The sequence below is a fragment of the Haliotis cracherodii genome, unplaced genomic scaffold (genome assembly GCF_022045235.1).
Source record: "Haliotis cracherodii isolate W230 unplaced genomic scaffold, xgHalCrac1.p SCAF_21, whole genome shotgun sequence".
Classification (NCBI taxonomy): Eukaryota; Metazoa; Mollusca; class Gastropoda; order Lepetellida; family Haliotidae; genus Haliotis; species Haliotis cracherodii.
Window position 1 is genome coordinate 8,828,625 of NW_027266277.1, and position 26,871 is coordinate 8,855,495.

A 26,871-nucleotide genomic window follows, 5' to 3' on the forward strand; every position below is an offset into this window, starting at 1 on the left:
GAGTGTGCGTCAATACACACAAGGAACATTTTACCCAGGAAGGGTCCGGCATAGTCTACATGCAAACGACTCCATGGATGTTCAGGCCATTCCCAAAAGTGAAGTGAAGCCTCGGCTTGTACTGGACGAGACTGTTGACACACAGAACAGGTTTTCACCTTGAGTTCCAATTCATCATCCATCTTTGGCCACCATACGAATCCACGCGCTACAGACTTCATGTGCAAGATACCTGGATGAGCTTCATGCAACATGTTCACAACAATCTCTCGACCTTGTGGCGGCACAACAATACGATTGCCCCACAAAACACAGCCATCCTTTACACAAAAGGAGTGAAAGACTCCTCTAGATTTATGCTTGGCCATCCAGAAAGAAGGAAATTTCTCACTCTGGAAAGGGTTGGATCTCTGTCTGTCCATCGTTTAATTTGCCATGATTTCACAGGAGAAGCATCCATTGCTTCCAGTAAGAGGATTGTGTCCCCTGGTAGAGGTGGATTTGGTGGTGTGTATGGAAAGGGAAGACGACTCATGCAGTCGGCATTCGCAAGGGAAGTACCTTTTCGGTACTCAATTGTATAGTTATATGCAGAGAGGGTTAATGCCCAACGTTGAATTCTGCTCGATGCCATCTGTGAAATACCCTTGTCCCAACTGAAGATGCTCTTGAGGGGTTTGTGATCTGACAACAGAGTAAAGGAACACCCGTTGATATACTGATAGAACTTCTTAGTTCCGAAGATAATTGCTAGAGCTTCACGATCCAATTGAGAGTAATTCTTTTCTCCTTCTGACAGAGACCTGGATGTGACTGCTATTGGTTTCTCTACACCACCATCAGACTGATGTGAGAGGATGGCACCTACCCCATAGGGAGATGCATCACACGCCAATACAAGTTTCTTATGGGGATCATAATGCGTCAAGAGATCACAAGAAGACAAATGTCCTTTCACCATGTTGAAAGCTTTTTACTGTTGAGCTCCCCATGACCATGTAACTTCTTTCCTGAGAAGCCGATGCAAGGGGCCAAGGTAGTGGCGAGATTAGGCAAGAAATGCTGATAATACTGCAAGAGTCCAAGGAAGGATTTAAGTTCAGCAACCATGCGTGGAGCTGGAGCCGACACTATAGCCTTCACCTTTTCGTCAAGGGGATGCAAACCCTGCGCATCTATTTTGTGACCCAAATACTCTACTGAGCCGACCAGGAATTTGCACTTCTGTGTGTTTAATCTGAGACCAGCCTTGCTAAGTCTGGATAGCACTTCCTTCATGTTTTCCAAACGTTCTTGGTCAGAGGCCCCAGTGACAAGAATATCATCCAAGTAGACACAGACATGGGGAATGTCTTTGAGCAAGCACTCCATTGTTCGCTGGAATACGGCTGGAGCTGCCGATATGCCAAAGGGTAAGCGCTGGTACTGATAGAGGCCACGATGAGTGTTTATAGTCGTGAGCTTTTGCGACTCCTCGTCAAGGGTTAACTGCTGGTAGGCTTGACTTAAATCAAGTTTTGTGAAAGTCGTTCCACCTGACAAAGATGCAAACAGATCTTTGATCTTTGGAATGGGGTAAATATTAGTACGAGCGACCTTGACAGTTAATTTGTAGTCTCCCAAAATTCGTATGTTCCCATTGGATTTAACCACTGGTACAATTGGAGCACTGCACTGGCTTGATAATACCCTGTTTTTCAAGGTGTTCAAGTTCATCCTCAACTTTCTGACAAAGAGCGTAAGCAACATTCCTGTGCTTATAAAATCTTGGCACATTTGAGGTGATCTCAATAGTGACCTTTTGATCCTTGAATTCCCCTATATCATCTTGGAACACAACAGAATAAGAGTTCAAAATGTGTTGTAACCCTTCATTTCTCACAATCAAAATTTTTTTCCCCAATCTAGTCTGATGGCCTGAAGCCAATCTCTGCCAAGCAAGTTCTCGCCATCACCTTCCACCACTGTCAGCAGGAGAGTAGCCGACAGATTTCCATAATTTACTTGAACGTCTGTAGTGCCTACTATCGGTATTCTCTCTCGGTTGTAGGACCGAAGAATTGCATTGGTCTCACTTAACTTGGGCCTGTCATCACCCTCCTTCCACACTGAATGGAAAGTACTTGAACTGATCACGGAAGTTGCTGTGCCAGTGTCTATCTCCATAGTTAGCTTTTTACCATTAACTAACACTTCAATGAGTGTCGCTTACCACTCAATCCGTTTTGAGCATGTTGAGTTTCTACCTTAAAAAGTACCTAGTCAATACGATTAGCATGATTAGTGGAAGATCTGTTGTCCTTGTAATGGGTACTATGACCATGACCACAGCCCCTGCCGCGACCACGACCACGACCTGAAGATCTATCATTCATGGCGCTGCGAGAGCGACAAGCACGCTGGATATGACCAACCTTATTACAGTTGTTACACACAGTGTTTTTGTAATAGCACTGACTACTGACATGATTTGAGCCCCCACAGCGATCACACTTCCTGCCTGCATTATTTCTCTAATTTCTTTAATCTTGTGCACTGGCCTTGGAATCTGATCTCCCCCTTTAATATCATGCACTTCCTTAGCAGCCATTTCCATTCCTAAACACAAGGAGTAAGCCTTAGCAAAGTCCAATGTTTTCTCAGTTAACAGTCTTTTTTGCATTGCTTCATTGTTGATACCACACGCTAGACGATCCCTTAACTGAGTCTCTAAATCAGTGTATTCAGATGTCAATGCCAAACGACGTAACTCAACCACATATGCCGATACAGTTTAATTAGGCTGTCTATCAGGCATATTGTACCTCCTCCTTTCCATCATAATAGTGGGTTTCGGGTGTAAATGTGACTTCATCAGCTGTACTAACGCATCATAAGAATGATCGCCAGGTTTCTGTGGCGTAGACAAGTTCCGTATTAACTTGTATGACTTCGCACCAATCACACTCGATAGAATAGCACGCTTCTTACCCTGATTTGTAATTTCGTTTGCTGCGAAATAATGTCCAAGTCTCTTGACATATTCATTCCAGTCATCAGTCTGAGAATCATATTCATATATTTTACCGAAGGTAGCCATGTTGTTTTGAATACCGGGCGAACGCACATGGTCTGACCAAGATCATTGTTACTACTCGCCAGCACGACAAACCCACTAAATTGACCTCGTCGCCAATATATGTGGTAACCCCGGACTACATACAGTCATATCATCAACACGACAACTCGGTATTAGAGGGATAGTCAAGATGTACATTTACTCTTCTTGAGTGTTTACATTCATGGCGAAAGCAGCCAGAGCGAGGTTCCCAGAATTACCTGCTAAGGGAGCAGTTATTATGCTTAAGTGGAAATCACGGGGAGTGGCTTATTGTTTTAAACTGTTACTTTATGACAAGGGTATTATCAATTGCAGAAGCCCGAGGTCTTCAATTAACTGCCCGACGAATGAGTGCAGTTGAAATGATCGAGAGCTTCTGCAAATGATAATGCCCTGAACAATAGTGTTACCATTATTGTAGCTAAAATGGATAGAATTTGTTATTATTTTAAAATAAACAACAATATCGGTTTTGAAACATTTACTGCAATTTTCACTGACCCACTTTTACAAAAATGGAAAAGTTATAGAACAAATCACATTTCCCTATCCCCATGACGTCACCTAACAACGGGTGTGATATTGGGCCGTCGTCAAGAAATATGAGAGCATTATCAAGTTACAGTGGCCTGCTCATTTCTGATTACATGCGGATGGTTTAATGATAATTCTATCAATTTTAGCATGTATGTTGAATAGCGTTAACTTCATACAACAGAACTATTAGCCAATTTGTTTAGCGTTGGCAAATCAACAGATATTTATTGACATCTTCCTCTGGCGTTGCATAAACCATCTCGTGACAACATGTACATACAGTGCAGATTTGTACTTGTGTAAATTTTACATTTGCACCTGCTCCAGACATGGTGCAAATTTGCTCCTATATACATACATAAGTAAACATGTTCACATGGCAAGTATACTCACGTGTGCATATTTCCACACATATGCAAATATACACACATATTTATAGACGTGCATATGAACAGGGTATTAAATGACATATTTCATTACCTCCCCTTGAAACAATGACAACCAACACCCCCATAATACTTCCTACACAAAGTGGATGCATCACTGGTAAACTGGTGTTGGGTCTCTACTCTGTTATATAGAGATGTAGCTGGGACTTACCAGGTCATCCACCATCTTGGACTGCGGGGGTGGGTGGCGTCGCAGCACAGCCTTCTGTGGATAAGACTGGTAAATCTTGTGGGCCACCGCCATGTTGGCCAGTAACATGAACTCCTCTATCAACCTGGAAGTAATCCCAAGTTCCCATCAGATCTTTTCTCCATGTCAATATAATCTTTCTGTGCAAACCACATGTGAAATACGCCTGATGAAGCAATCAACATTCCACTGGTCTCCCACCAAAGACAAGTTCTTGCCTGAGTTCCCTACAAGTCCTGCATTAGCCCCTGAAAGATCTGTTCCTAGACCAGAGCAAGTTGAAATACAGAATAGTCCTTCTGCCTGGCCAAAACAACATTTACATCAACTGAACTACAGAAATGTTAATGTGTGGTTCAATCTCATTGAAAACAGATCTAAGTTCTCACTTCTGCGAAACAAAGGTGAGGTGAAATGGAGTTTAACGTCATGTCCAAGATTATTGCACTTATATAGGGACGTGCACGTACGTGTGTGTGTTTGTGTGGCTGCTTTTACTAGTCCGGACTGATGCCGATTTAAAGTCCTACCTCTCTAAGATACCATGCCGCAGTTTAACATGAATACCCCACTCAGACACAGTATACTGACTCCGAGCCGACCAGTCCTTGTTTTAGCCCCTTAATGCCGAGCACCAGACAGGGTAACAACATGTACCATCTTTTAACGTCTTTAGGTATAATGCGGCCGGGGATCGAATCCCAGACCATCCGCTCTCCGAGCGGACGCTCTACCACAAGACCACGGAGGTGGTCGCAAAAGATCTGAGGACATCCCATTATAGATCACATCAGAATGACCTTTGGCGACTTTGAACGACAAATGAAATGACTGACAAGAAGTCAATATTTGCAGCCTTCTTGAGCTTTATGGCGCTTGTTTCAAACTGGCGACTTCCATTCCAGACTATGCTCAGAAAATGATTGATTAAAATTTTGAAAAACTAAGCAAAAGAATTCTGGAATGTACACGATCAATATTGTATTGCAGTACCTTCCACTGGCTATTGAATGTGAGAGAAACACGTACATGTTGTAACTGTACCCTGTGTTAACCTTTTCGTGGTTTCTTGATTAAAAATAAAGTTATGACTATCACTTTCCCGCTCTGATTGGTCAAATGATAGGTCGTTCTGGCATGACCCAAAATGGGATATCTTCAGACCTTTGTTTAGATTTTAATCAGATTGTGTGTGGTTCAGCTTACTTCTCTCACACATACACGCGAAATATCACAAATAGTAGTTCAGAAATGTTCAGCACTTTCTTCAACAACATGACAATTCTAGTGCCCTGTTGACATGTGTTTTGGTACTGTGTCACAGCCATTGTCGAGTCACCTCTCATGACGAGCACACAAGACAATTCTTCAACTGAGTGTTACACTTCCAGGCCACTGACTGCCGTTTACCTGTTGCTATCTCTCTGCTCATAAACAGAGTAGCCATTTGGCATCCCCGTATCCTTGTCAAGGGCAAATGTCAGCTTCACTTGGTCCAGACGCAGGGCACCGCTGTCAAACCGCTTCTTCCGCAGACACTTTGCAATCTGAAACAAATCACCAGTAACAATTAGGGGAACCTAGTAAAATCCATGATATTTTTTATATTTGTATACTTATCCTGCATTACTCCTTAATGCATATTACTGCTTGTTCTTGACAGAGAAAAGAGCTGTGTGAAGATCCTTGCTTGAAGTTCTTCCAACTAGTTGAGAGGCCAACGTGACCAAAGGAAGTGATGCCATGGATTCTGACATTACTCTGGAGTCCGGAACATTGGAAGGCATCGTGGGGAGGTATATCTGTGATTGGCTGGTCTCCTTAAATGCAGTAATGCAGGATAAGAATACAAATATAGAAAAAATCTAGGATTTTACTAGATTTCTTACTTATTCTGCATTACTCCTTAATGCATCTTTATCGGACAGAATCAGTGAAGGGCACACCTTCAGATGTGGATTTTCAGCTCAGAAACTCTCAGATATTCCTCAGCTGTGTGGTCGGCTTCAAGTGACCAGTCCATGTATGGGAACCTCCGTTTCCCTCAGCCCGTCCTCAGCTGTGTGGTCGGCTTCAAGTGACCAGTCCATGTATGGGAACCTCCGTTTCCCTCAGCCCATCCTCAGCTGTGTGGTCGGCTTCAAGTGACCAGTCCATTAATGGGAACCTCCGTTTCCCTCAGCCCGGACGTCCTCAGCTGTATGGTCGGCATCAATGACCATTTCATGGAAGGGAACCAAGAGTCAGGTATGCGGTGTGTCCAGGTACTTCACAGCCACAGACGATAACCATGTCAAGTTAAAGTTGTAGACTGGTGTACCAAGCTGTATGCAAGTGGGGCACGAACCTTCTAGTCCAGGACTTTTAAGCCAGGGGAGGTCGAGAGGCCAGCTCTGGACTGGAGGTGAGGTCAATGGCGTTTAGTAATGGTGACCTGCTGGGACACAAACAGAGCTCTTGTTCATCTCCCGCGCCCACAATCGAAGATAGGGAAGGGATGAGGAACGATCTATCTGGCTGTCCTAGGGAGTTGATTCTTGGCAATGAAGTCCCAGCACAGGCCCAGATGCATGGCTCCATGTGCTCCATGCTCAAATCTGACGCATGTAACGTCCAAGGTGTGTAGCTCACTGACACAGTCAGCTGAAGCAAGCAACAGTAGGTAGACCGTCTTTTTTGTCAGATTGTAGATTGACGTCGCTTTGAGTGGCTTGAAGGGCGCATCTCTCAGCGAGGTGAGAATGACGTTCAAGTCCCAAGCTTGTGGACGAAATTTTGCCTTTTGGTCTTCCAACCTAAATGAGCGGAGCAGAGCCTGTAATTCCAGGATTTTCGTCATGCACCAATCTTCTGGAACTGCCAGGACAGAGTTGAGTGCCACAAGGTAGATCGTGATGGTACTACCCTTGAGCATGCACTTGTGGCGAAGATAGAGCATGAACTAGACCAGGAGTTGAGGGGATGCAGATGTGGGGTCTTGGTGCTTGCCCCTGCAAAAGCTCTAGAAGGATTGCCACTTGTGGTCATAGACACTCCTGGTGGTTGGGCGATGTGCCATTGTGATGGCCCTAGACACTCTGGCCGAGTAGCCTTTGGTGTTTAGTGCTCTCTGTAAATGGACCAGACGTGAAGACTTAATAACTTGTCTGGTCCTGGGTGTGGCTGTGTGCTGTGAGGGTGGATCAGCAGGTTTGGCCAATGTGGGAGTGGCAGCGGGTTGGAGTTGGCTAGCTCTCTGAGGTCGACAAACCAAGCCCTAGCCAGCCACCAGGGAAGAAACCTGTTCCTCTAGGTGAGCACCCCATCCCTGCAGGGAGGCCTCTATGAATAGGCGTAGAGAGGTCGTAAGCCCTGTCAAGGAGATGCCACTAAGACGTTTCTTGGAGACGTGGTTTGAGGTGATCTGGGAGGCGATGGATACCGGAGGGTCCTGGCGTCTGATGTAAGGAGCCAGGAACATCTGAACTGAGCACAGTTGAAGCCTACCTCTGTACCTCAAGTCCTGTGCTGAGGTTAGGAGGCCTTGGAGGACTTGCCATTGGCGCAGAGTGCGTGGTTGCACGTGCGATTGCTTGCGCTCCCACTGCTTGCCTCTGTAAATGATTTCAACACTAAGGAGAGATCCCAGGCCAATGCCCGAAGGCAGCCCTTTTTAAGATCTTGCTGCTAATACCCCGAATCACCGGCTCTTTTGAGAGACTGGTACCCATAGCAGCGTCCCTTCCGTAGCAACCCCCGGAGAGTTTCCGTGTATCTCGTAAGTGAGACATGAAACGAGTAATATCCTGCACAGATACCTTATCTGGCGAATGAATGTGATGTTTACAACACCACTTCGTGAAAATAGCCCAACGTGCATTATACACCTTATGGGTAGAATCAAGATGCATACTAACGTATGCCCGAGACGCCCGACGAGAAAAAACTTTACTCCTCAGACGCTCAGTGACAACATCCACGCGTGCAGATTGAACTGCCCTGCGTTTGGATGAAGCTGACAGGTGTGAGGGTGGATCAGGAGATCCGGTCTCACAGGAAGTGGAAATGGCGACTGCGTGGCCTGGGCCTGGGGTACAACCATCTTTTCGGCCACATGGGCGCGATCAGTAACAGCGAACTTCTCGGAGCCGGCTTAGAATGAGTGGTATTAACGCCGTCAGCGGGTAAGCATAAGCGTCCATGCCCGTCCAGTCTAACGCGAGAGCATCGTGATCCATGGCCCTCGGGTCCGGGAGTGGTGATACAAACAACGGGCCTTGATTGTTGAACCGTGTTGCGAACAGGTCGACCATCGGACAACCAAAATGTTCGCACAGCCACTGAAACACTACTGGGTTGAGCATCCACTCTGTGGGGCTCGGATCCCGAGGCCTCGATAGAGCGTCGGACAGTACGTCCCGCACACCTGGGATGTGACGGGCGCGTACCTGGCAAGGGATACTGTCCACCAGAGCGTAAAACTCGAATGCGAGATCGAGTAGCGAGTGACTGTGGGTTCCCCCCAGTTTGTTCACATAGGACACTACCGTCGTGTTGTCGGTCGCCAGCATGAGCCGGGCGTCAACGAGACAATGCTTCCAGTGATTGACTGCGTTGATCACTGCACTCCAATTGACAGATTGACAATCCACCCCAATTGCTCCTATAGCCGAAGTGCGAAATCGAGTTGGGGTGACAGGGTGTCCGTCATTCGATTGGCCACTAGCAAGTTGTCCAGGTACGCGAAGTACCTGACACCCCTCCTGTGGAGGAACCCCACTATGGAAGTGGTTAACCGGGTGAACAGCAAGGGAGCAGACAAAAGACCAAATGGGAGTACAACCCACTTGTAGTGCCTGCCTTGAAAGACAAACCTGAGATACTTGTGATGGTCTGAGTGAATCTGAACATGCAGATAAGCATCCTTCAGGTCGATCGAAGCGAGCCAGTTGGCCGGCATGATCAGAGCTTTCAGGTCCGCCAAGGTCAACATTCTGAACTTGGGCGGCTTGTGCAGGTAAAACTCGTTGAATGAGTTCAGATTGTGAATCATTTTGATTTCGGCACTGTCCTTCTTGGGAACAAGAAATATCCTGGAATAAAACCCCAGTGTTATTTCTGGTAGGGCTAACTTCCGTACCGCCCTCTTATCCACCAACCTGCCAATGGCATCGGCGAGGATGGGAAGATTGGCTTCCGAATAGAAACCTTCCAACGGGGCGACGGTGAGCGGCGGATCTGTTTGAGATCTAGCCGATAGCCGTACCGGATCGTGTTGACCACCCATGGGTTGTCGAACACTTGTTCGCAATTCTCCCAGTAAGTCCAGAGTCGGGCTCTGACAGGAGAAGGAAAGGGAGGCCTGACAGGCTGCGGCAGGCGCAACTGTCCAGGGCTGAGTGACTCGGGTTCGCCTACGGGCCAACCAAAGCTGGCGCTGTTGGCACACGAACCCTGCAAGTGAGCGTCATTTGGAGGAGCCCTTACTGTCCCGAGACGGCTTAGGCTTCCTCCACCTTTCCCTTCTACCCCTGAAAGGGCGGCATGTTGCCCTTACCGGGGCCTTCAGGGCGGTCCTCTTCCCAGAGGAAGAAGACACTGACCCCTTGGACTTCCCGGGGGCAGCATCCTGAGGGTCACTCCGTTTAGCAGACTGCTGTTCCTTTAGAACACCAGGGATCCGATTATTAAACAGGGTCTGCGCAGACCAAGGCTGCGAAAGTAACACCTCTTGGTTGGCGGCGTCCAACCCAGGCGGCAAGATACGCTTGCTGCCTCAAGAAATGGCACGTCCCGGAAAGAAAGGCCCGAAGCCCCGGCAACGTACACAAGGGTTGCATTAAAACCGATTAAACAGTTATAAATGCGCTGGTCTCGGTCCATGGGGGGGGAACCTTCAACCAGACTGGCCGCCGCCGTCAAGTAGGTGTCGCCATGTGACATAGCGAGCATGGAGTGCCGAGAGAGGGTGTCCATTTGCTGTAAAGTCGCTTGAGTGATAGTAGCAGCAGGTGGGGCACGGACACCCAACCTCTCCACATGGGCCTCCGCGGTTGGACCTGCCTCAGGGAAGGCCAGGAAGGCACCGGGAACGAACCCTTTCTCCACGACGGAGGAGGTAACACGTCTTGCTATGGCAAGCGAAGAGACAAGAGTGAAGGGTGTCACATGGCAGCTAGGTGACTACGCACGTGCTGCATGAGGTAATTGAGATCTCTGTGGAAGATTTCGCTTTAAGAGCAGTTGTGAGGGACAATAGCCTCGGTATAACAGTGGTAACGTATAACTTAATGTAATATGTATGCTTTAATTTGTTTTTTCCACTGCATGGTTTATGAAACAAATATTACGACAAACATAGTACAACATACAAAACAAAGACAAAATACTTGCAAAGGTACGACAATAGTGAGGTACCAATCAAAAAGAATATAGAACGCAAGCCAGTTCACAACTTGCTGGCCAAGTAAAATATTCAATATGGCTACTTGAAACAATGAGACACCTGGAAAATTTCCATTGTTTTCTTTTAAAAGAAAACACCAACAGGGGTCAAAAAAGGTTATGCACATGTTACAAACATAGAATGTACAAGATACAAACCGTATGCAAAACACAAAGACAATGAACATTAACTCAAGGAGCAAAACATGTGATGTTTGAACAAGTTTTTGCTTCAGATCAGAAACAGATCTTCACTCATCAAGTGACAAGAGTAATGTGAGGATCCATGATGTCACTTCCTTTGGTCACGTGGGAGCTGTGTGATAGGGTTGGCCTCTCAGCTAGTTGTTTGAACTTCTAAAAGCAAAGATCTTCACACAGCTCTTTTCTCTGTCAAGAACAAGCAGTAATATGCATTAAGGAGTAATGCACATTAAGTAAAATATTTACCTGTGTCTAGCAGTAATCTCCTACCTGTGTCTAGCAGTAGCCTCCTACCTGTGTCTAGCAGTAGCCTCCTACCTGGGTCTAGCAGTAGCCTCCTACCTGTGTCTAGTAGTAGCCTCCTACCTGTGTCTAGCAGTAGCCTCCTACCTGTGTCTAGCAGTAATCTCCTACCTGTGTCTAGCAGTAGTCTCCTACCTGTGTCTAGCAGTAGCCTCCTACCTGTGTCTAGTAGTAGCCTCCTACCTGTGTCTAGCAGTAGCCTCCTACCTGTGTCTAGCAGTAGTCTCCTACCTGTGTCTAGCAGTAATCTCCTACCTGTGTCTAGCAGTAATCTCCTACCTGTGTCTAGCAGTAGTCTCCTACCTGTGTCTAGTAGTAGCCTCCTACCTGTGTCTAGCAGTAATCTCCTACCTGTGTCTAGCAGTAGTCTCCTACCTGTGTCTAGCAGTAATCTCCTACCTGTGTCTAGCAGTAGTCTCCTACCTGTGTCTAGCAGTAATCTCCTACCTGTGTCTAGCAGTAGCCTCCTACCTGTGTCTAGCAATAGGATCCTACCTGTGTCTAGCAATAGGATCCAACCTGTGTCTAGCAGTAATCTCCTACCTGTGTCTAGCAGTAGGATCCTACCTGTGTCTAGCAGTAGTCTCATACCTGTGTCTAGCAGTAGTCTCCTACCTGTGTCTAGCAGTAGCCTCCTACCTGTGTCTAGTAGTAGTCTCCTACCTGTGTCTAGCAGTAGGATCCTACCTGTGTCTAGCAGTAGTCTCCTACCTGTGTCTAGCAGTAGCCTCCTACCTGTGTCTAGTAGTAGTATCCTACCTGTGTCTAGCAGTAGCCTCCTACCTGTGTCTAGCAGTAATCTCCTACCTGTGTCTAGCAGTAGGATCCTACCTGTGTCTAGCAGTAGTCTCCTACCTGTGTCTAGCAGCAGTCTCCTACCTGTGTCTAGTAGTAGTATCCTACCTGTGTCTAGCAGTAGTCTCCTACCTGTGTCTAGCAGTAGCCTCCTACCTGTGTCTAGCAGTAGTCTCCTACCTGTGTCTAGCAGTAGCCTCCTACCTGGGTCTAGCAGTAGCCTCCTACCTGTGTCTAGCAGTAGCCTCCTACCTGTGTCTAGCAGTAGCCTCCTACCTGTGTCTAGCAGTAATCTCCTACCTGTGTCTAGCAGTAATCTCCTACCTGTGTCTAGCAGTAGGATCCTACCTGTGTCTAGCAGCAGTCTCCTACCTGTGTCTAGCAGCAGTCTCCTACCTGTGTCTAGCAGCAGTCTCCTACCTGTGTCTAGTAGTAGTATCCTACCTGTGTCTAGCAGTAGTCTCCTACCTGTGTCTAGCAGTAGCCTCCTACCTGTGTCTAGCAGTAGTCTCCTACCTGTGTCTAGCAGTAGCCTCCTACCTGGGTCTAGCAGTAGCCTCCTACCTGTGTCTAGCAGTAGCCTCCTACCTGTGTCTAGCAGTAGCCTCCTACCTGGGTCTAGCAGTAGCTTCCTACCTTATCCAGCTGCAGCACCCGCTTCCTGATGTCTTCAACCACAAACCCATTTGTGATGGGAGGTAACTCTTCCTGTCTCCACTCACGATCTGGATTCTCTATGAACCCCTGGAATTGATCACAAATGTTCATTAATTTTTTTCATTGGAATTATCCAGAAAGAAATGTTTAACTGATAAGATGAAAGTTTATCCTAAAGGGCATAATTACTAAAACCTCATAAAGCAAAAGCCTGTGAGCAAATACTTAAGACATCTGAGGTCACATGAATAGGTCACTCCTCCAGAATATAAGAACCTGTTGTGTAACGCACCTGTGCATGATCGTAGCTGCACTTCACACAGGACCTGATAACAGTTCTCCCAAACCACTCATCTTCTATCTGGAAGCAAAAACCCATCAGTTATATTCTGAGCACTTGCATGAAAGAACAGTGAACAAAAGTAAGCATTATTACATCAATGAGCAATGACTCATGATTCATGAATGTAACAACAATAACAAAGTGTGAACAAGTCTGTACAAGGATGTGTGTGTCTGCACAAGGATGTGTGTGTCTGTACAAGGATGTGTGTGTCTGTACAAGGATGTGTGTGTCTGCACAAGGATGTGTGTGTCTGTACAAGGATGTGTGTGTCTGCACAAGGATGTGTGTGTCTGCACAAGGATGTGTGTGTCTGTACAAGGATGTGTGTGTCTGCACAAGGATGTGTGTGTCTGCACAAGGATGTGTGTGTCTGTACAAGGATGTGTGTGTCTGCACAAGGACGTGTGTGTCTGCACAAGGATGTGTGTGTCTGCACAAGGATGGGTGTGTCTGTACAAGGATGGGTGTGTCTGCACAAGGATGTGTGTGTCTGCACAAGGATGTGTGTGTCTGCACAAGGATGTGTGTGTCTGTACAAGGATGTGTGTGTCTGTACAAGGATGTGTGTGTCTGCACAAGGATGGGTGTGTCTGTACAAGGATGTGTGTGTCTGTACAAGGATGTGTGTGTCTGCACAAGGATGAGTGTGTCTGCACAAGGATGGGTGTGTCTGTACAAGGATGGGTGTGTCTGTACAAGGATGGGTGTGTCTGCACAAGGATGTGTGTGTCTGTACAAGGATGTGTGTGTATGTACAAGAATGGGTGTGTCTGCACAAGGATGTGTGTGTCCGTACAAGTACCAATGTGTGAATATACCTCTCCGTTGGCATCCATTGTCCAGAAGACAGAAAAGGTGAGCCTGTCTTTGTCTGGGTTGAGACTGCACAGCTCTTCACAAAGCAGTCGTGGCAACATCGGTATAACCTAAAACATCAGCAACACACTATACACACAGTACACACAGGACCAAGTACACACTGGGGGCTCTGCTGACTTACTTTCTGGACCAAGTACACACTGGGGGCTCTGCTGACTTACTTTCTGGACCAAGTACACACTGGGGGCTCTGCTGACTTACTTTCTGGACCAAGTATACACTGGTGGCTCTGCTGACTTACTTTCTGGACCAAGTACACAATGCTCCATCAGCTGACTTACTTTCTGGACCAAGTACACACTGGTGGCACGGTTGACTTTCTTTCTGCACCAAGTACACACTGGTGGCTTGGCTGACTTACTTTCTGGACCAAGTACACACTGGTGGCTTGGCTGACTTACTTTCTGGACCAAGTACACACTGGTGGGTGAGCTGACTTACTTTCTGGACCAAGTACACACTGGTGGCTCGGCTGACTTACTTTCTGGACCAAGTACACACTGGGGGCTTGGATGACTTACTTTCTGGACCATGTACACATTGGTGGGTCAGCTGACTTACTTTCTGGACCAAGTATACACTGGGGGCTCTGCTGACTTACTTTCTACACCATGTACACACTGGTGGCTCTGCTGACTTACTTTCTGGACCAAGTATACACTGGTGGCTTGGCTGACTTACTTTCTGGACCAAGTATACACTGGTGGCTCTGCTGACTTACCTTCTGGACCAAGTACACACTGGTGGCTTGGCTGACTTACTTTCTGGACCAAGTACACACTGGGGGCTTGGCTGACTTACTTTCTGCACCAAGTACACACTGGTGGCTCTGCTGACTTACTTTCTGCACCAAGTACACACTGGTGGCTCGGCTGACTTACTTTCTGCACCATGTACACACTGGTGGCTCTGCTGACTTACTTTCTGGACCAAGTATACACTGGTGGCTTGGCTGACTTACTTTCTGGACCAAGTATACACTGGTGGCTCTGCTGACTTACTTTCTTGACCAAGTACACACTGGTGGATTGGCTGACTTACTTTCTGGACCAAGTACACACTGGGGGCTCTGCTGACTTACTTTCTGCACCAAGTACACACTGGTGGCTCGGCTGACTTACTTTCTGGACCAAGTACACACTGGGGGTTTGGCTGACTTACTTTCTGCACCATGTACACACTGGTGGCTCTGCTGACTTACTTTCTGCACCAAGTACACACTGGGGGCTCTGCTGACTTACTTTCTGCACCATGTACACACTGGTGGTTCTGCTGACTTACTTTCTGGACCAAGTATACACTGGTGGCTTGGCTGACTTACTTTCTGGACCAAGTATACACTGGTGGCTCTGCTGACTTACCTTCTGGACCAAGTACACACTGGTGGCTTGGCTGGCTTACTTTCTGGACCAAGTACACACTGGGGGCTTGGCTGACTTACTTTCTGCACCAAGTACACACTGGTGGCTCTGCTGACTTACTTTCTGCACCAAGTACACACTGGTGGCTCGGCTGACTTACTTTCTGCACCATGTACACACTGGTGGCTCTGCTGACTTACTTTCTGGACCAAGTATACACTGGTGGCTTGGCTGACTTACTTTCTGGACCAAGTATACACTGGTGGCTCTGCTGACTTACTTTCTTGACCAAGTACACACTGGTGGATTGGCTGACTTACTTTCTGGACCAAGTACACACTGGGGGCTCTGCTGACTTACTTTCTGCACCAAGTACACACTGGTGGCTCGGCTGACTTACTTTCTGGACCAAGTACACACTGGGGGCTCGGCTGACTTACTTTCTGCACCATGTACACACTGGTGGCTCTGCTGACTTACTTTCTGCACTAAGTACACACTGGGGGCTCTGCTGACTTACTTTCTGGACCAAGTATACACTGGGGGCTCTGCTGACTTACTTTCTAGACCAAGTATACACTGGGGCTCTGCTGACTTACTTTCTGGACCAAGTATACACTGGGGGCTCTGCTGACTTACTTTCTGGACCAAGTATACACTGGTGGCTCTCCTTACTTACTTTCTGGACCAAGTACACATTGGTGGCTTGGCTGACTTACTTTCTGGACCAAGTATACACTGGGGGCTCTGCTGACTTACTTTCTGGACCAAGTATACACTGGGGGCTCTGCTGACTTACTTTCTGCACCATGTACACACTGGTGGCTCTGCTGACTTACTTTCTGGACCAAGTACACACTGGTGGCTTGGCTGACTTACTTTCTGGACCGAGTACACACTGGTGGCTCTCCTTACTTACTTTCTGGACCAAGTACACATTGGTGGCTTGGCTGACTTACTTTCTGGACCAAGTATACACTGGGGGCTCTGCTGACTTACTTTCTGGACCAAGTATACACTGGGGGCTCTGCTGACTTACTTTCTGCACCATGTACACACTGGTGGCTTGGCTGACTTACTTTCTGGACCAAGTACACACTGGGGGCTCTGCTGACTTACTTTCTGGACCAAGTACACACTGGTGGGTCAGCTGACTTACTTTCTGCACCAAGTACACACTGGTGGCTCTGCTGACTTACTTTCTGGACCAAGTACACACTGGTGGCTCTGCTTGCTGCCTTAATGTCCAGAGGTGTGCCTTCATCTAGGAAGAAGCTGACATCAGCTATGTGTACCCCCACCTTGTAGCTTCCTGCACACAGAAAGATGTACATCTTTATCACTACAGACTGAAATACACTTTTGGTATCAGATATTTGGATGTTCATGAGAAGCATACTTGAATAACTACTATGCTGTGTGATCTCTCTGTTGTATTTACCCTGTTCTGTCAAATGGGAATCAATCAGTGAGTGAGTTTTGTTTATCACTGCTTTCAACATAATGTCAGTTGTATTTAGCTTGTCACCTTTACTTAGGAGAAAGGACAAAAGGGACACGGCTATAGATTTGTAGCACTTCAGAGAAACATGAGTAGGGGTTCGATGTGCACAAGAAACCAAGGGTGAAAATCAGGCAACACTTGAATTGAAACAAGAGTTTGCCACTAACGTGGCTATATTCCCCACCCCTGTTGCAGAATTTATGACATAATTAAATCTAAACAAACCCTCACCTTTTTTAACCGAGGTAGAACTTTTCATGGAAATTGTAAAAAAAGAAGAATTTGGAACCTATGTCCATCTTGTTGCCATGGAAACGTAAAAAAATAAAATTTATGAAACTCCTAAATAGCAAAAGGCACCAGTTCAGCATGTACCTGACAGACCTGCAAAGTTTGATTAAAAAATATTGAACGGTTTATGAGTTATGCTCCGGAAATGAAACAGAACCTAAGTCCATCTTGTTGCCATGGAAATGTAAAAAATAAAACTTTCTAAAATTTCTAAATAGAGTTATGCTCCGGCCAAGAAACGTGACGGAGGGAAGTACAGACGGACGTACGGACAAAGGGACAGACGGGCGGACAGAGCCCGTTTCTATATTCCCCGCCAACTTTGTTGGGCAGGGGATAATAACCAGTGGATCTTGGAACATCTAAGGAGAACAACTTTCCAAGGTAATTACAGTGGCTTTAGACCACTGAGTCACTGGTGCTGCCCATTAGGGATAAGTTTGGAATAGGTTTACACCTGGAAAATCATTAGAAGCATCCATTGAAAATAGCCCCAACATATGGGCAGCATCGTATTCACAGAATCATCTTCACATCAAGCACATCTACCAAATGATGTGAGGTCTGCTAAAGTAGATGTACAGTTGTTTAACATTTCCAAAGCAACCAACTGTATATTTAAATCATCGGATAATAGGACAACCAAGAATCCTCGATTACGGTATAAGTACTTCTCTTGCAAGTTGAGGAAAGAGTGATAACATGAAGCCCTCTGTGCCCTACATTTGATTCTGTTACTAACCATTCCCAAGATCCTCTATAGACATGGCATCATCCAAATCTCTAGCAGTTGATGGATCTATTGTGAAGATACATTGTCTTCGCAAATCTTGCCGATATTCAAACTCAGATTCTGGAATCACCCATGGGGAGGTTGGTAGACACGTCAGCACCTGCATCAGCATCAATACAATCAGGTACAACACATTGTGTATTGAATCATACGGGGTGTACAACATATAGTGTCTTGAATCATACTGGTGTACAACATATAGTGTCTTGAATCATACTGGTGTACAACATATAGTGTCTTGAATCATACTGGTGTACAACATATAGTGTCTTGAATCATACTGGTGTACAACATATAGTGTCTTGAATCATACTGGTGTACAACATATAGTGTCTTGAATCATACTGGTGTACAACATATAGTGTCTTGAATCATACTGGTGTACAACACATAGTGTCTTGAATCATACTGCTGTACAACATATAGTGTCTTGAATCATACTAGTGTACAACATATAGTGTCTTGAATCATACTAGTGTACAACATGTAGTGTCTTGAATCATACTAGTGTACAACATATAGTGTCTTGAATCATACTAGTGTACAACATATAGTGTCTTGAATCATACTGGTGTACAACATATAGTGTCTTGAATCATACTGGTGTACAACATATAGAGTCTTGAATCATACTGGTGTACAACATATAGTGTCTTGAATCATATTGGTGTAAAACACATAGTGTCTTGAATCATACTGGTGTACAACATATAGTGTCTTTAATCATATTGGTGTAAAACACATAGTGTCTTGAATCATACTGGTGTACAACACATCGTGTATTGAATCATACTGGTGTACAACATATAGTGTCTTGAATCATACTGGTGTACAACACATCTGGTGTCTTGGATCATACTGGTGTACAACACATCGTGTATTGAATCATACTGGTGTACAACACATCGTGTATCGAATCATACTGGTGTACAACACATCGTGTATTAGATCATACTGGTGTACAACATATAGTGTCTGGGATCATACTGGTGTACAACACATCGTGTATTGGATCATACTGGTGTACAACACATCGTGTATTGGATCAACCTGGTGTACAACATAAGTGTCTTGGATCATACTGGTGTACAACATATAGTGTCTTGGATCATACTGGTGTACAACATATAGTGTCTTGAATCATACTGGTGTACAACACATCGTGTCTTGGATCATACTGATGTACAACATATAGTGTCTTGTATCATACTGGTGTACAACACATCGTGTCTTGGATCATACTGGTGTACAACATATAGTGTCTTGAATCATACTAGTGTACAACACATCGTGTATTGAATCATACTGGTGTACAACACATCGTGTCTTGGATCATACTGGTGTACAACACATCGTGTATTGAATCATGGTGTAAAACACATCCTGTATTGAATCATATTGGTGTAAAACACATAGTGTCTTGAATCATACTGGTGTACAACATATAGTGTCTTTAATCATATTGGTGTAAAACACATAGTGTCTTGAATCATACTGGTGTACAACACATCGTGTATTGAATCATACTGGTGTACAACATATAGTGTCTTGAATCATACTGGTGTACAACACATCTGGTGTCTTGGATCATACTGGTGTACAACACATCGTGTATTGAATCATACTGGTGTACAACACATCGTGTATCGAATCATACTGGTGTACAACACATCGTGTATTAGATCATACTGGTGTACAACATATAGTGTCTGGGATCATACTGGTGTACAACACATCGTGTATTGGATCATACTGGTGTACAACACATCGTGTATTGGATCAACCTGGTGTACAACATAAGTGTCTTGGATCATACTGGTGTACAACATATAGTGTCTTGGATCATACTGGTGTACAACATATAGTGTCTTGAATCATACTGGTGTACAACACATCGTGTCTTGGATCATACTGATGTACAACATATAGTGTCTTGTATCATACTGGTGTACAACACATCGTGTCTTGGATCATACTGGTGTACAACATATAGTGTCTTGGATCATACTGGTGTACAACACATCGTGTATTGAATCATACTGGTGTACAACACATCGTGTCTTGGATCATACTGGTGTACAACACATCGTGTATTGAATCATGGTGTAAAACACATCCTGTATTGAATCATACTGGTGTACAACACATCGTGTATTGAATCATGGTGTAAAACACATCGTGTATTGGATCATACTGGTGTACAACACATCGTGTATTGAATCATACTGGTGTAAAACACATCGTGTATTGAATCATACTGGTGTACAACACATCGTGTACTGAATCATACTGGTGTACAACATATATTGTGTTGGATCATACTGGTGTACAACATATAGTGTATTGAATAATACTCATGTTCAACACATATTTGTGCTGGGACGAGTCCAAATTAACTACCCGGGTAACACCCCCTCCACCCCACCCCTCACACACACACACACACATTATGCCTGACCCTACCCGGGTAGCCGCCTAAGGTCTGTCCGACTGGGAAAAAATTAACCCTAGCCCTGGCAAAATGTATTTAGATACTCGCATAAAACGATCAGGTCATGCATACAGCCGGGTCCTACTCAGTACCAACTTGTGAGCCATTAGCGTTGATAATCAAGTATGTTCTGTATAAATACTGGGAACCACAACCAACACTAGAATCCTTATGATATAAATGAGTGAGTGTCTGTTGCTTAACACTGCAGCAGCAAGCAGTGGGCATCCAGCAGGACGTGCCAAGCTTTAACCACTGGGCTACTCCACCGCCCCTGAGAGATAGTGCTTTTGTTGGGTTTTCACTTTGATTTGAGTATGCATTGTGAGAGATCTAACTTCGAGTGGACAAACCTCCTCAGGAAAGTCGTCCGACTCCACATTATGTTCAAGAAGTATAGCCTCTGTCTCTGGCTCAATCTGGCCTGCCTCCCCCAGGCTTCGGGACAGGTGCCTGAAAGTAGCAGGACAAAGTTACAGGTGCAGGTCTAGCATGGTTACAGGTCTTATGGATATTTGACAAACAACTGACCACATATATATGCTGTAGCAACCAGAAGAAATGTGACAACTATTTTTTATGTTTGACTCGATCCTGTATATAATCAACTGAATACATAAATGCACGATTAATGTAATGTGATGTGTTAAGTCTTGTTTGATTATCTCCCTTGTTGCGCACAACATGCATGTCAAGTGAGCCCAATTACTGACCGATGACACAGAGATAGCTATGTCAAAAATGAGTGAAACGAGACTATTGGTTTTGAATAATTGGCAACAAAACTTGAAAAGTTGACAGGATTACACAGAGCTACAGTTTATCAAAGTTTGAAACGATTTGAAGCCACCTGAGGCACACTTTTGGGACGTGGGCCATCTCTAGGGGTGAATGACATACAGTGGAGTAAATATCATGAAACCGGACGCCACACAACGCCACGCCACGCCACGCCACGCCACGCCACGCCACACCACACCACACACCAACAATGGCTACAATCAGATTGTGGAGTAAATGACACTCCACGGTACACACTAAACATGACTCAGTCCTTTGTGTACTCGTACTTACCCCTTCGCAAACATGGAGTTGTCCCACTCCGTGATTCTCGCTATGAAAAGTGTCTTGGCATGATCATCAGGCCGCTCAAAAAAATCTGAAAATAGTTTGACCTTGTTGTTAATCCTGACCTTGAACATATGATGACACTGATCTTATGTGTAAGGGTTATGTTTACCTTCATTCAACACAAACTAATACACACTGGCCACTGAACTCAACTGCACAAGCAGCCACACATATTGAACATGTAAATTTGACACATTATTCTTTCTGTATGCATTAAATAGTAATCAAATCATAGTTATCATTGTGTATAATTCTATGAATACTACCTCTATTACATCATAGTCATAAATTCCTGTTCTGGCTGTAATCACAGGATAAAATCGTTAGATGTTTCAAAAGACGTTCTATTCACTGCCAAACATATCTTATAGGTAGTTGTAGCTTCGCACTAGTTTTTATTTTGTACATATTGTTTACAGACAGGAAATGAAGCATCTTCCCAAAGCAAGGGAGTAAATTGTTCTGATTGTTCTGTACTAGCAAGACTATGCAATTAACATCCGGTTCATAAATTGCTGTAGAGATTTCAGATTTTCACCCAACAACTTAGCGTCAACGGATACTTTCGAAATCTTTTCATGTTTTTAATTAAGGTGATCACGTGATTTGAGAGTAAATAGTTCTGTTGTAGCTTGGACTAGGTCCTGGTCACATAACTGCTGGTGCTGGAGTCAGAAAAAAATTTTAAACAATCCCTTATCACTAAGTCACTACAGTTGGGAGAGTGCATTGTGAACAAGTCTATACCTGGAAACTCAGTGTACTACTGTTTCCATGGCCAGGATAGCATGGCAGACACATGACGCACTTACCTTTAGGGCATTCCGACATGGGCACCTGTATCCTCGGTACCCTGGAGTCTGTTGGTGAGAAGAGAGCCACATCCCGATTCCGGTCCTGCATCAGTTTGATATGTCCACTGCACACACGGGAGTGCTTTGCCTCCACCACTGCCACGACCTGCAACATATCCGGACAGTCACTTTACAAGGTGTATCGTCATGAACCTCAGTGTCAGCCATGGGTGGCATTCACGCTTACACCACACAACAGCCTGTTGTATCATTTTGCTCAAAAAATCCATTGAAAAAGACCACAAATTCAAAAGTCTCACCTTTGCTGTTCTCTGCAGCAGTTTGTCTCCGTCCCCCGCATCCCCCTGGTCCCCCGCCCCACCCATCAGGGCCCTGGCCTGGGGGCTCCCCTGAGACATCACCTCTCCCAGTGACGTGTACATCTTGCGTGGGGTGGCATGTTTATGCTTGTGGTTCTCACCTTGTGGCTTCTCTTTGGCTTCTGTCAACAAGTATTCTTTATTAAATCTAAACATAGGTGACCTAGATTTGTATCAAGAGACATATATATGTCTTTTAGTAATAAGTAAACAAGTGTTGGGGACGAGCTAATTTCCGTGCATGATGACTGATTACAGTTATCAACAGGGTGAGTATCGGGTCACAGGACGACTGTGCCACACAATACCATGTTTACCTATATTACTCCCATCGCCAGATTGTGTTCAATGCTCAATGAACAAATTAATCAGTGCCTTAAGTCAGACAGTAAAAATGACATCAAGGCATCACATTTAAAAAGCAGAACAACAGAAGTCATATGCAGCAGCGACAAGAAATAATAATGTTAATGAGATAGTTCTTTGCACTGCTGGTTCAATGACATCACTTTCAATTTGGGAGTGAGTGAGTGAGTATGGTTTTACGCCGTTTATAGCAATATTCCAGCAATATCATGGCGGTTGACCCCAGAAATGGGCAACACACATTGTACCCATTTCGGGAATCGAACCCGGGTCTTCGGCATGACGAGCGAACGCTTTAACCACTAGGCTACCCAAACGCCCCTTCAATTTGGGAAAACACATGTTAAATGTAAGACAACTTAAACACATGAAGACCCATACCTGTGGCTGCATAAAGAAGAAAGTCATATATGGATCCATCTCACCTTCACCATCTCATCATGTCTCCATTACAATACCCTGTTTACTCAAGTGCTGAACCTGCATTCATTCGAAATATCCCAAACACCAGCACTACAGGGCAACTGAGATTTATGTCTTCACAAACCTTGGCTGATTTGCATAACTTCTTCCACAACAACATCCGGACCTGAATCACTACCGTCATCCCTTGCCACATCTCCTTCACCCTGACCCCGATTTGGCTTGACCTTGGCCTCTTTGCTCTGAAGATCATCTACATAGACCTACAAGATATTCAGAATGACAATAGTTAAATGCCCAACATTTGCATGCACGATGCAAAAAGTTCATCAATTGACAGCACATACAACAGAAATGGACAGATGTCAAGTATATGTAGGATATAACATACTCTAAAAACTTCAAAATTTCCACACACAAAGTAAATCCTATTGATGCCACACATTCCTATTCGGAATGTCCCATTGCTGGAATCTCCCTGACTTTCGACACACATCTACCGGCATACCTCAGCTGTGATATTTTGTTTGTTGTCTAACACCGCACTCAACAATATTCCAGCTATATGACAGCTGTCTGTAAATAAATGAGCCTGCACCAGACAATCCAGTGATTAACATCACGAGCATCGATCTACACAATTGGGATACAATGACATGCATCAACGAAGTGAGCGAGCTCGCCCACATGATCCTGTTAATCGACTCTTACAACAAGCATGGGTAGCTGAAGATCTACTGTGTCTAATGAAGCATATTTGTAGTGAGATAGAGAGTGCATCGCTCCAGAAGAATACATGAGTGCTGTAGACAGTAGACACCCTACACAAGCAAACTTCACCTTCCACTCCTGTTTGTCCAGAAGCTGCACTGCCACAATGTCCCCATTCAGCGCTCGGTTCCGATTGTTCAGACCAGAAATATAGATATCAGCTGTCCCATCCTGGCAAAATACATACAGATAGTTGTCGGCGTTCAATAGAAATCTAACACCTTGAGAAACTCATGCAGGTGGTTGAACACTGAACCACAAAAGAAACGTCACCCCAAGTAACATTGCATGAAAAGTTGTCATTTCAATATCTGGGTAATTTTTATCAAAGTTTCCCAAATTACCATGTCTGGACAAAATTTATGATAAAAAATAAAGCAGATGACAATAAAACCGATCACCCAAACACATAACGGCAACAGACATGGTAACCCGATGCATGTGAGTTCCGTGCAAATTAAAATGCACATGCTTTCTCCATTTCTTGCCCGATAAAAATTGGTCTTGCGCAGTGGATCGGCCCTGTGGTCTTCCAGAACATCGGTCAAGGGAGAGGCAATGGTGTCACAGCATCTCAGTACATTGATCAAGTCTTGAGACCACATGCCATACCCCATTTGGCACCTCGCCACAACCACGAGTTTCAGCATAACGCCCAAACTGCGAGAGCAACAAGAGACTTCCTCCAGCAGAATGGCATCAGAACCATGCAGTGGCCTGCCCTCAGTCCCGATTTAAATCCCATTGAGCACCTGTGGGACGAGATTCAAAGACGGCTGAATTACGTCCGACCAAGGTCGACAACTGCAGCTGAACTGTGTTAGGCGTTCCTCAGAGTGTGGGCTCAAGTGCCTATGGCCTTCATCAACCGCCTCATACATTCCATGTATCGACGTTGCACGGCAGTCATCAATGCATATGGTGGACACACGAGATACTGACTTGTGATGCCATTTTCTCAGAGACTAGTGTTGTGTTTCACTTTAAGAACATTTGACACTTTCATTTCAACCTTGATGATCGGTTTTGCCAAGTTTCATTTTTCTATCCATGCTTACGTTTCTTTTGAAGTTCAGTATAGTTTTCCCTACATGATGTAGAAGGTATCACGGGGAAACATCTACAGATAGTTGTCTCTACATGTTGTAGAAAGTCATCTACAGATAGTTGTCCCTACATATTGTAGAAGGTCATATACAGATAGTTGTCTCTACATGTTGTAGAAGGTCATATACAGATAGTTGTCTCTACATGTTGTAGAAGGTCATTACGGGGAAACATCTACAGATAGTTGTCTCTACATGTTGTAGAAGGTCATCTACAGATAGTTGTCCCTACATGTTGTAGAAGGTCATCTACAGATAGTTGTCCCTACATGTTGTAGAAGGTCATTACGGGGAAACATCTACAGATAGTTGTCTCTACATGTTGTAGAAGGTCATCTACAGATAGTTGTCTCTACATGTTGTAGAAGGTCATTACGGGGAAACATCTACAGATAGTTGTCTCTACATGTTGTAGAAGGTCATCTACAGATAGTTGTCTCTACATGTTGTAAAAGGTCATATACAGATAGTTGTCTCTACATGTTGTAGAAGGTCATATACAGATAGTTGTCTCTACATGTTGTAGAAGGTCATTACTGGGAAACATCTACAGATAGTTGTCTCTACATGTTGTAGAAGGTCATCTACAGATAGTTGTCTCTACATATTGTAGAAGGTCATATACAGATAGTTGTCTCTACATGTTGTAGAAGGTCATTACGGGGAAACATCTACAGATAGTTGTCTCTACATGTTGTAGAAGGTCATCTACAGATAGTTGTCTCTACATGTTGTAGAAGGTCATATACAGATAGTTGTCTCTACATGTTGTAGAAGGTCATTACGGGGAAACATCTACAGATAGTTGTCTCTACATGTTGTAGAAGGTCATCTACAGATAGTTGTCTCTACATGTTGTAGAAGGTCATCACGGGGAAACATCTACAGATAGTTGTCTCTACATGTTGTAGAAGGTCATCTACAGATAGTTGTCTCTACATGTTGTAGAAGGTCATCTACAGATAGTTGTCTCTACATGTTGTAGAAGGTCATTACGGGGAAACATCTACAGATAGTTGTCTCTACATGTTGTAGAAGGTCATCTACAGATAGTTGTCTCTACATGTTGTAGAAGGTCATCACGGGGAAACATCTACAGATAGTTGTCTCTACATGTCGTAGAAGGTCATCTACAGATAGTTTTCCCTACATGGTGTAGAAGGTATCACGGGGAAACATCTACAGACAGTTGTCTCTACATGTTGTAGAAAGTCATCTACAGTTAGTTGTCTCTACATGTTGTAGAAGGTCATCACGGGGAAACATCTACAGTTAGTTGTCTCTACATGTTGTAGAAGGTCATCTACAGATAGTTGTCTCTACATGTTGTAGAAGGTATCACGGGGAAACATCTACAGTTAGTTGTCTCTACATGTTGTAGAAGGTCATCTACAGATAGTTGTCCCTACATGTTGTAGAAGGTCATATACAGATAGTTGTCTCTACATGTTGTAGAAGGTCATCTACAGATAGTTGTCCCTACATGTTGTAGAAGGTCATATACAGATAGTTGTCTCTACATGTTGTAGAAGGTCATTACGGGGAAACATCTACAGATAGTTGTCTCTACATGTTGT

At 44.7% G+C, this 26,871-nt stretch overlaps 1 protein-coding gene across 4 annotated transcripts in view; it reads right to left on the reverse strand.

The window, feature by feature from the left end:
- LOC139470742 (DIS3-like exonuclease 2) overlaps positions 1-26,871 on the reverse strand; it is a 57,192-nt gene that overhangs the window by 17,285 nt on the left and 13,036 nt on the right. For all 4 annotated transcript variants that reach the window (XM_071253023.1, XM_071253020.1, XM_071253022.1 and 1 more), the window contains 13 exons: positions 24,258-24,359; positions 23,542-23,680; positions 22,569-22,750; positions 22,267-22,414; positions 21,398-21,482; positions 20,677-20,776; positions 17,782-17,932; positions 16,444-16,556; positions 13,823-13,930; positions 12,951-13,019; positions 12,638-12,745; positions 5,687-5,823; positions 4,238-4,361 (listed from right to left, as the gene is read on the reverse strand). In XM_071253023.1, coding sequence (XP_071109124.1) covers positions 4,238-4,361; positions 5,687-5,823; positions 12,638-12,745; positions 12,951-13,019; positions 13,823-13,930; positions 16,444-16,556; positions 17,782-17,932; positions 20,677-20,776; positions 21,398-21,482; positions 22,267-22,414; positions 22,569-22,750; positions 23,542-23,680; positions 24,258-24,359 — 1,566 coding nt within the window. The remainder of the gene's footprint in view (positions 1-4,237; positions 4,362-5,686; positions 5,824-12,637; positions 12,746-12,950; positions 13,020-13,822; positions 13,931-16,443; positions 16,557-17,781; positions 17,933-20,676; positions 20,777-21,397; positions 21,483-22,266; positions 22,415-22,568; positions 22,751-23,541; positions 23,681-24,257; positions 24,360-26,871) is intronic.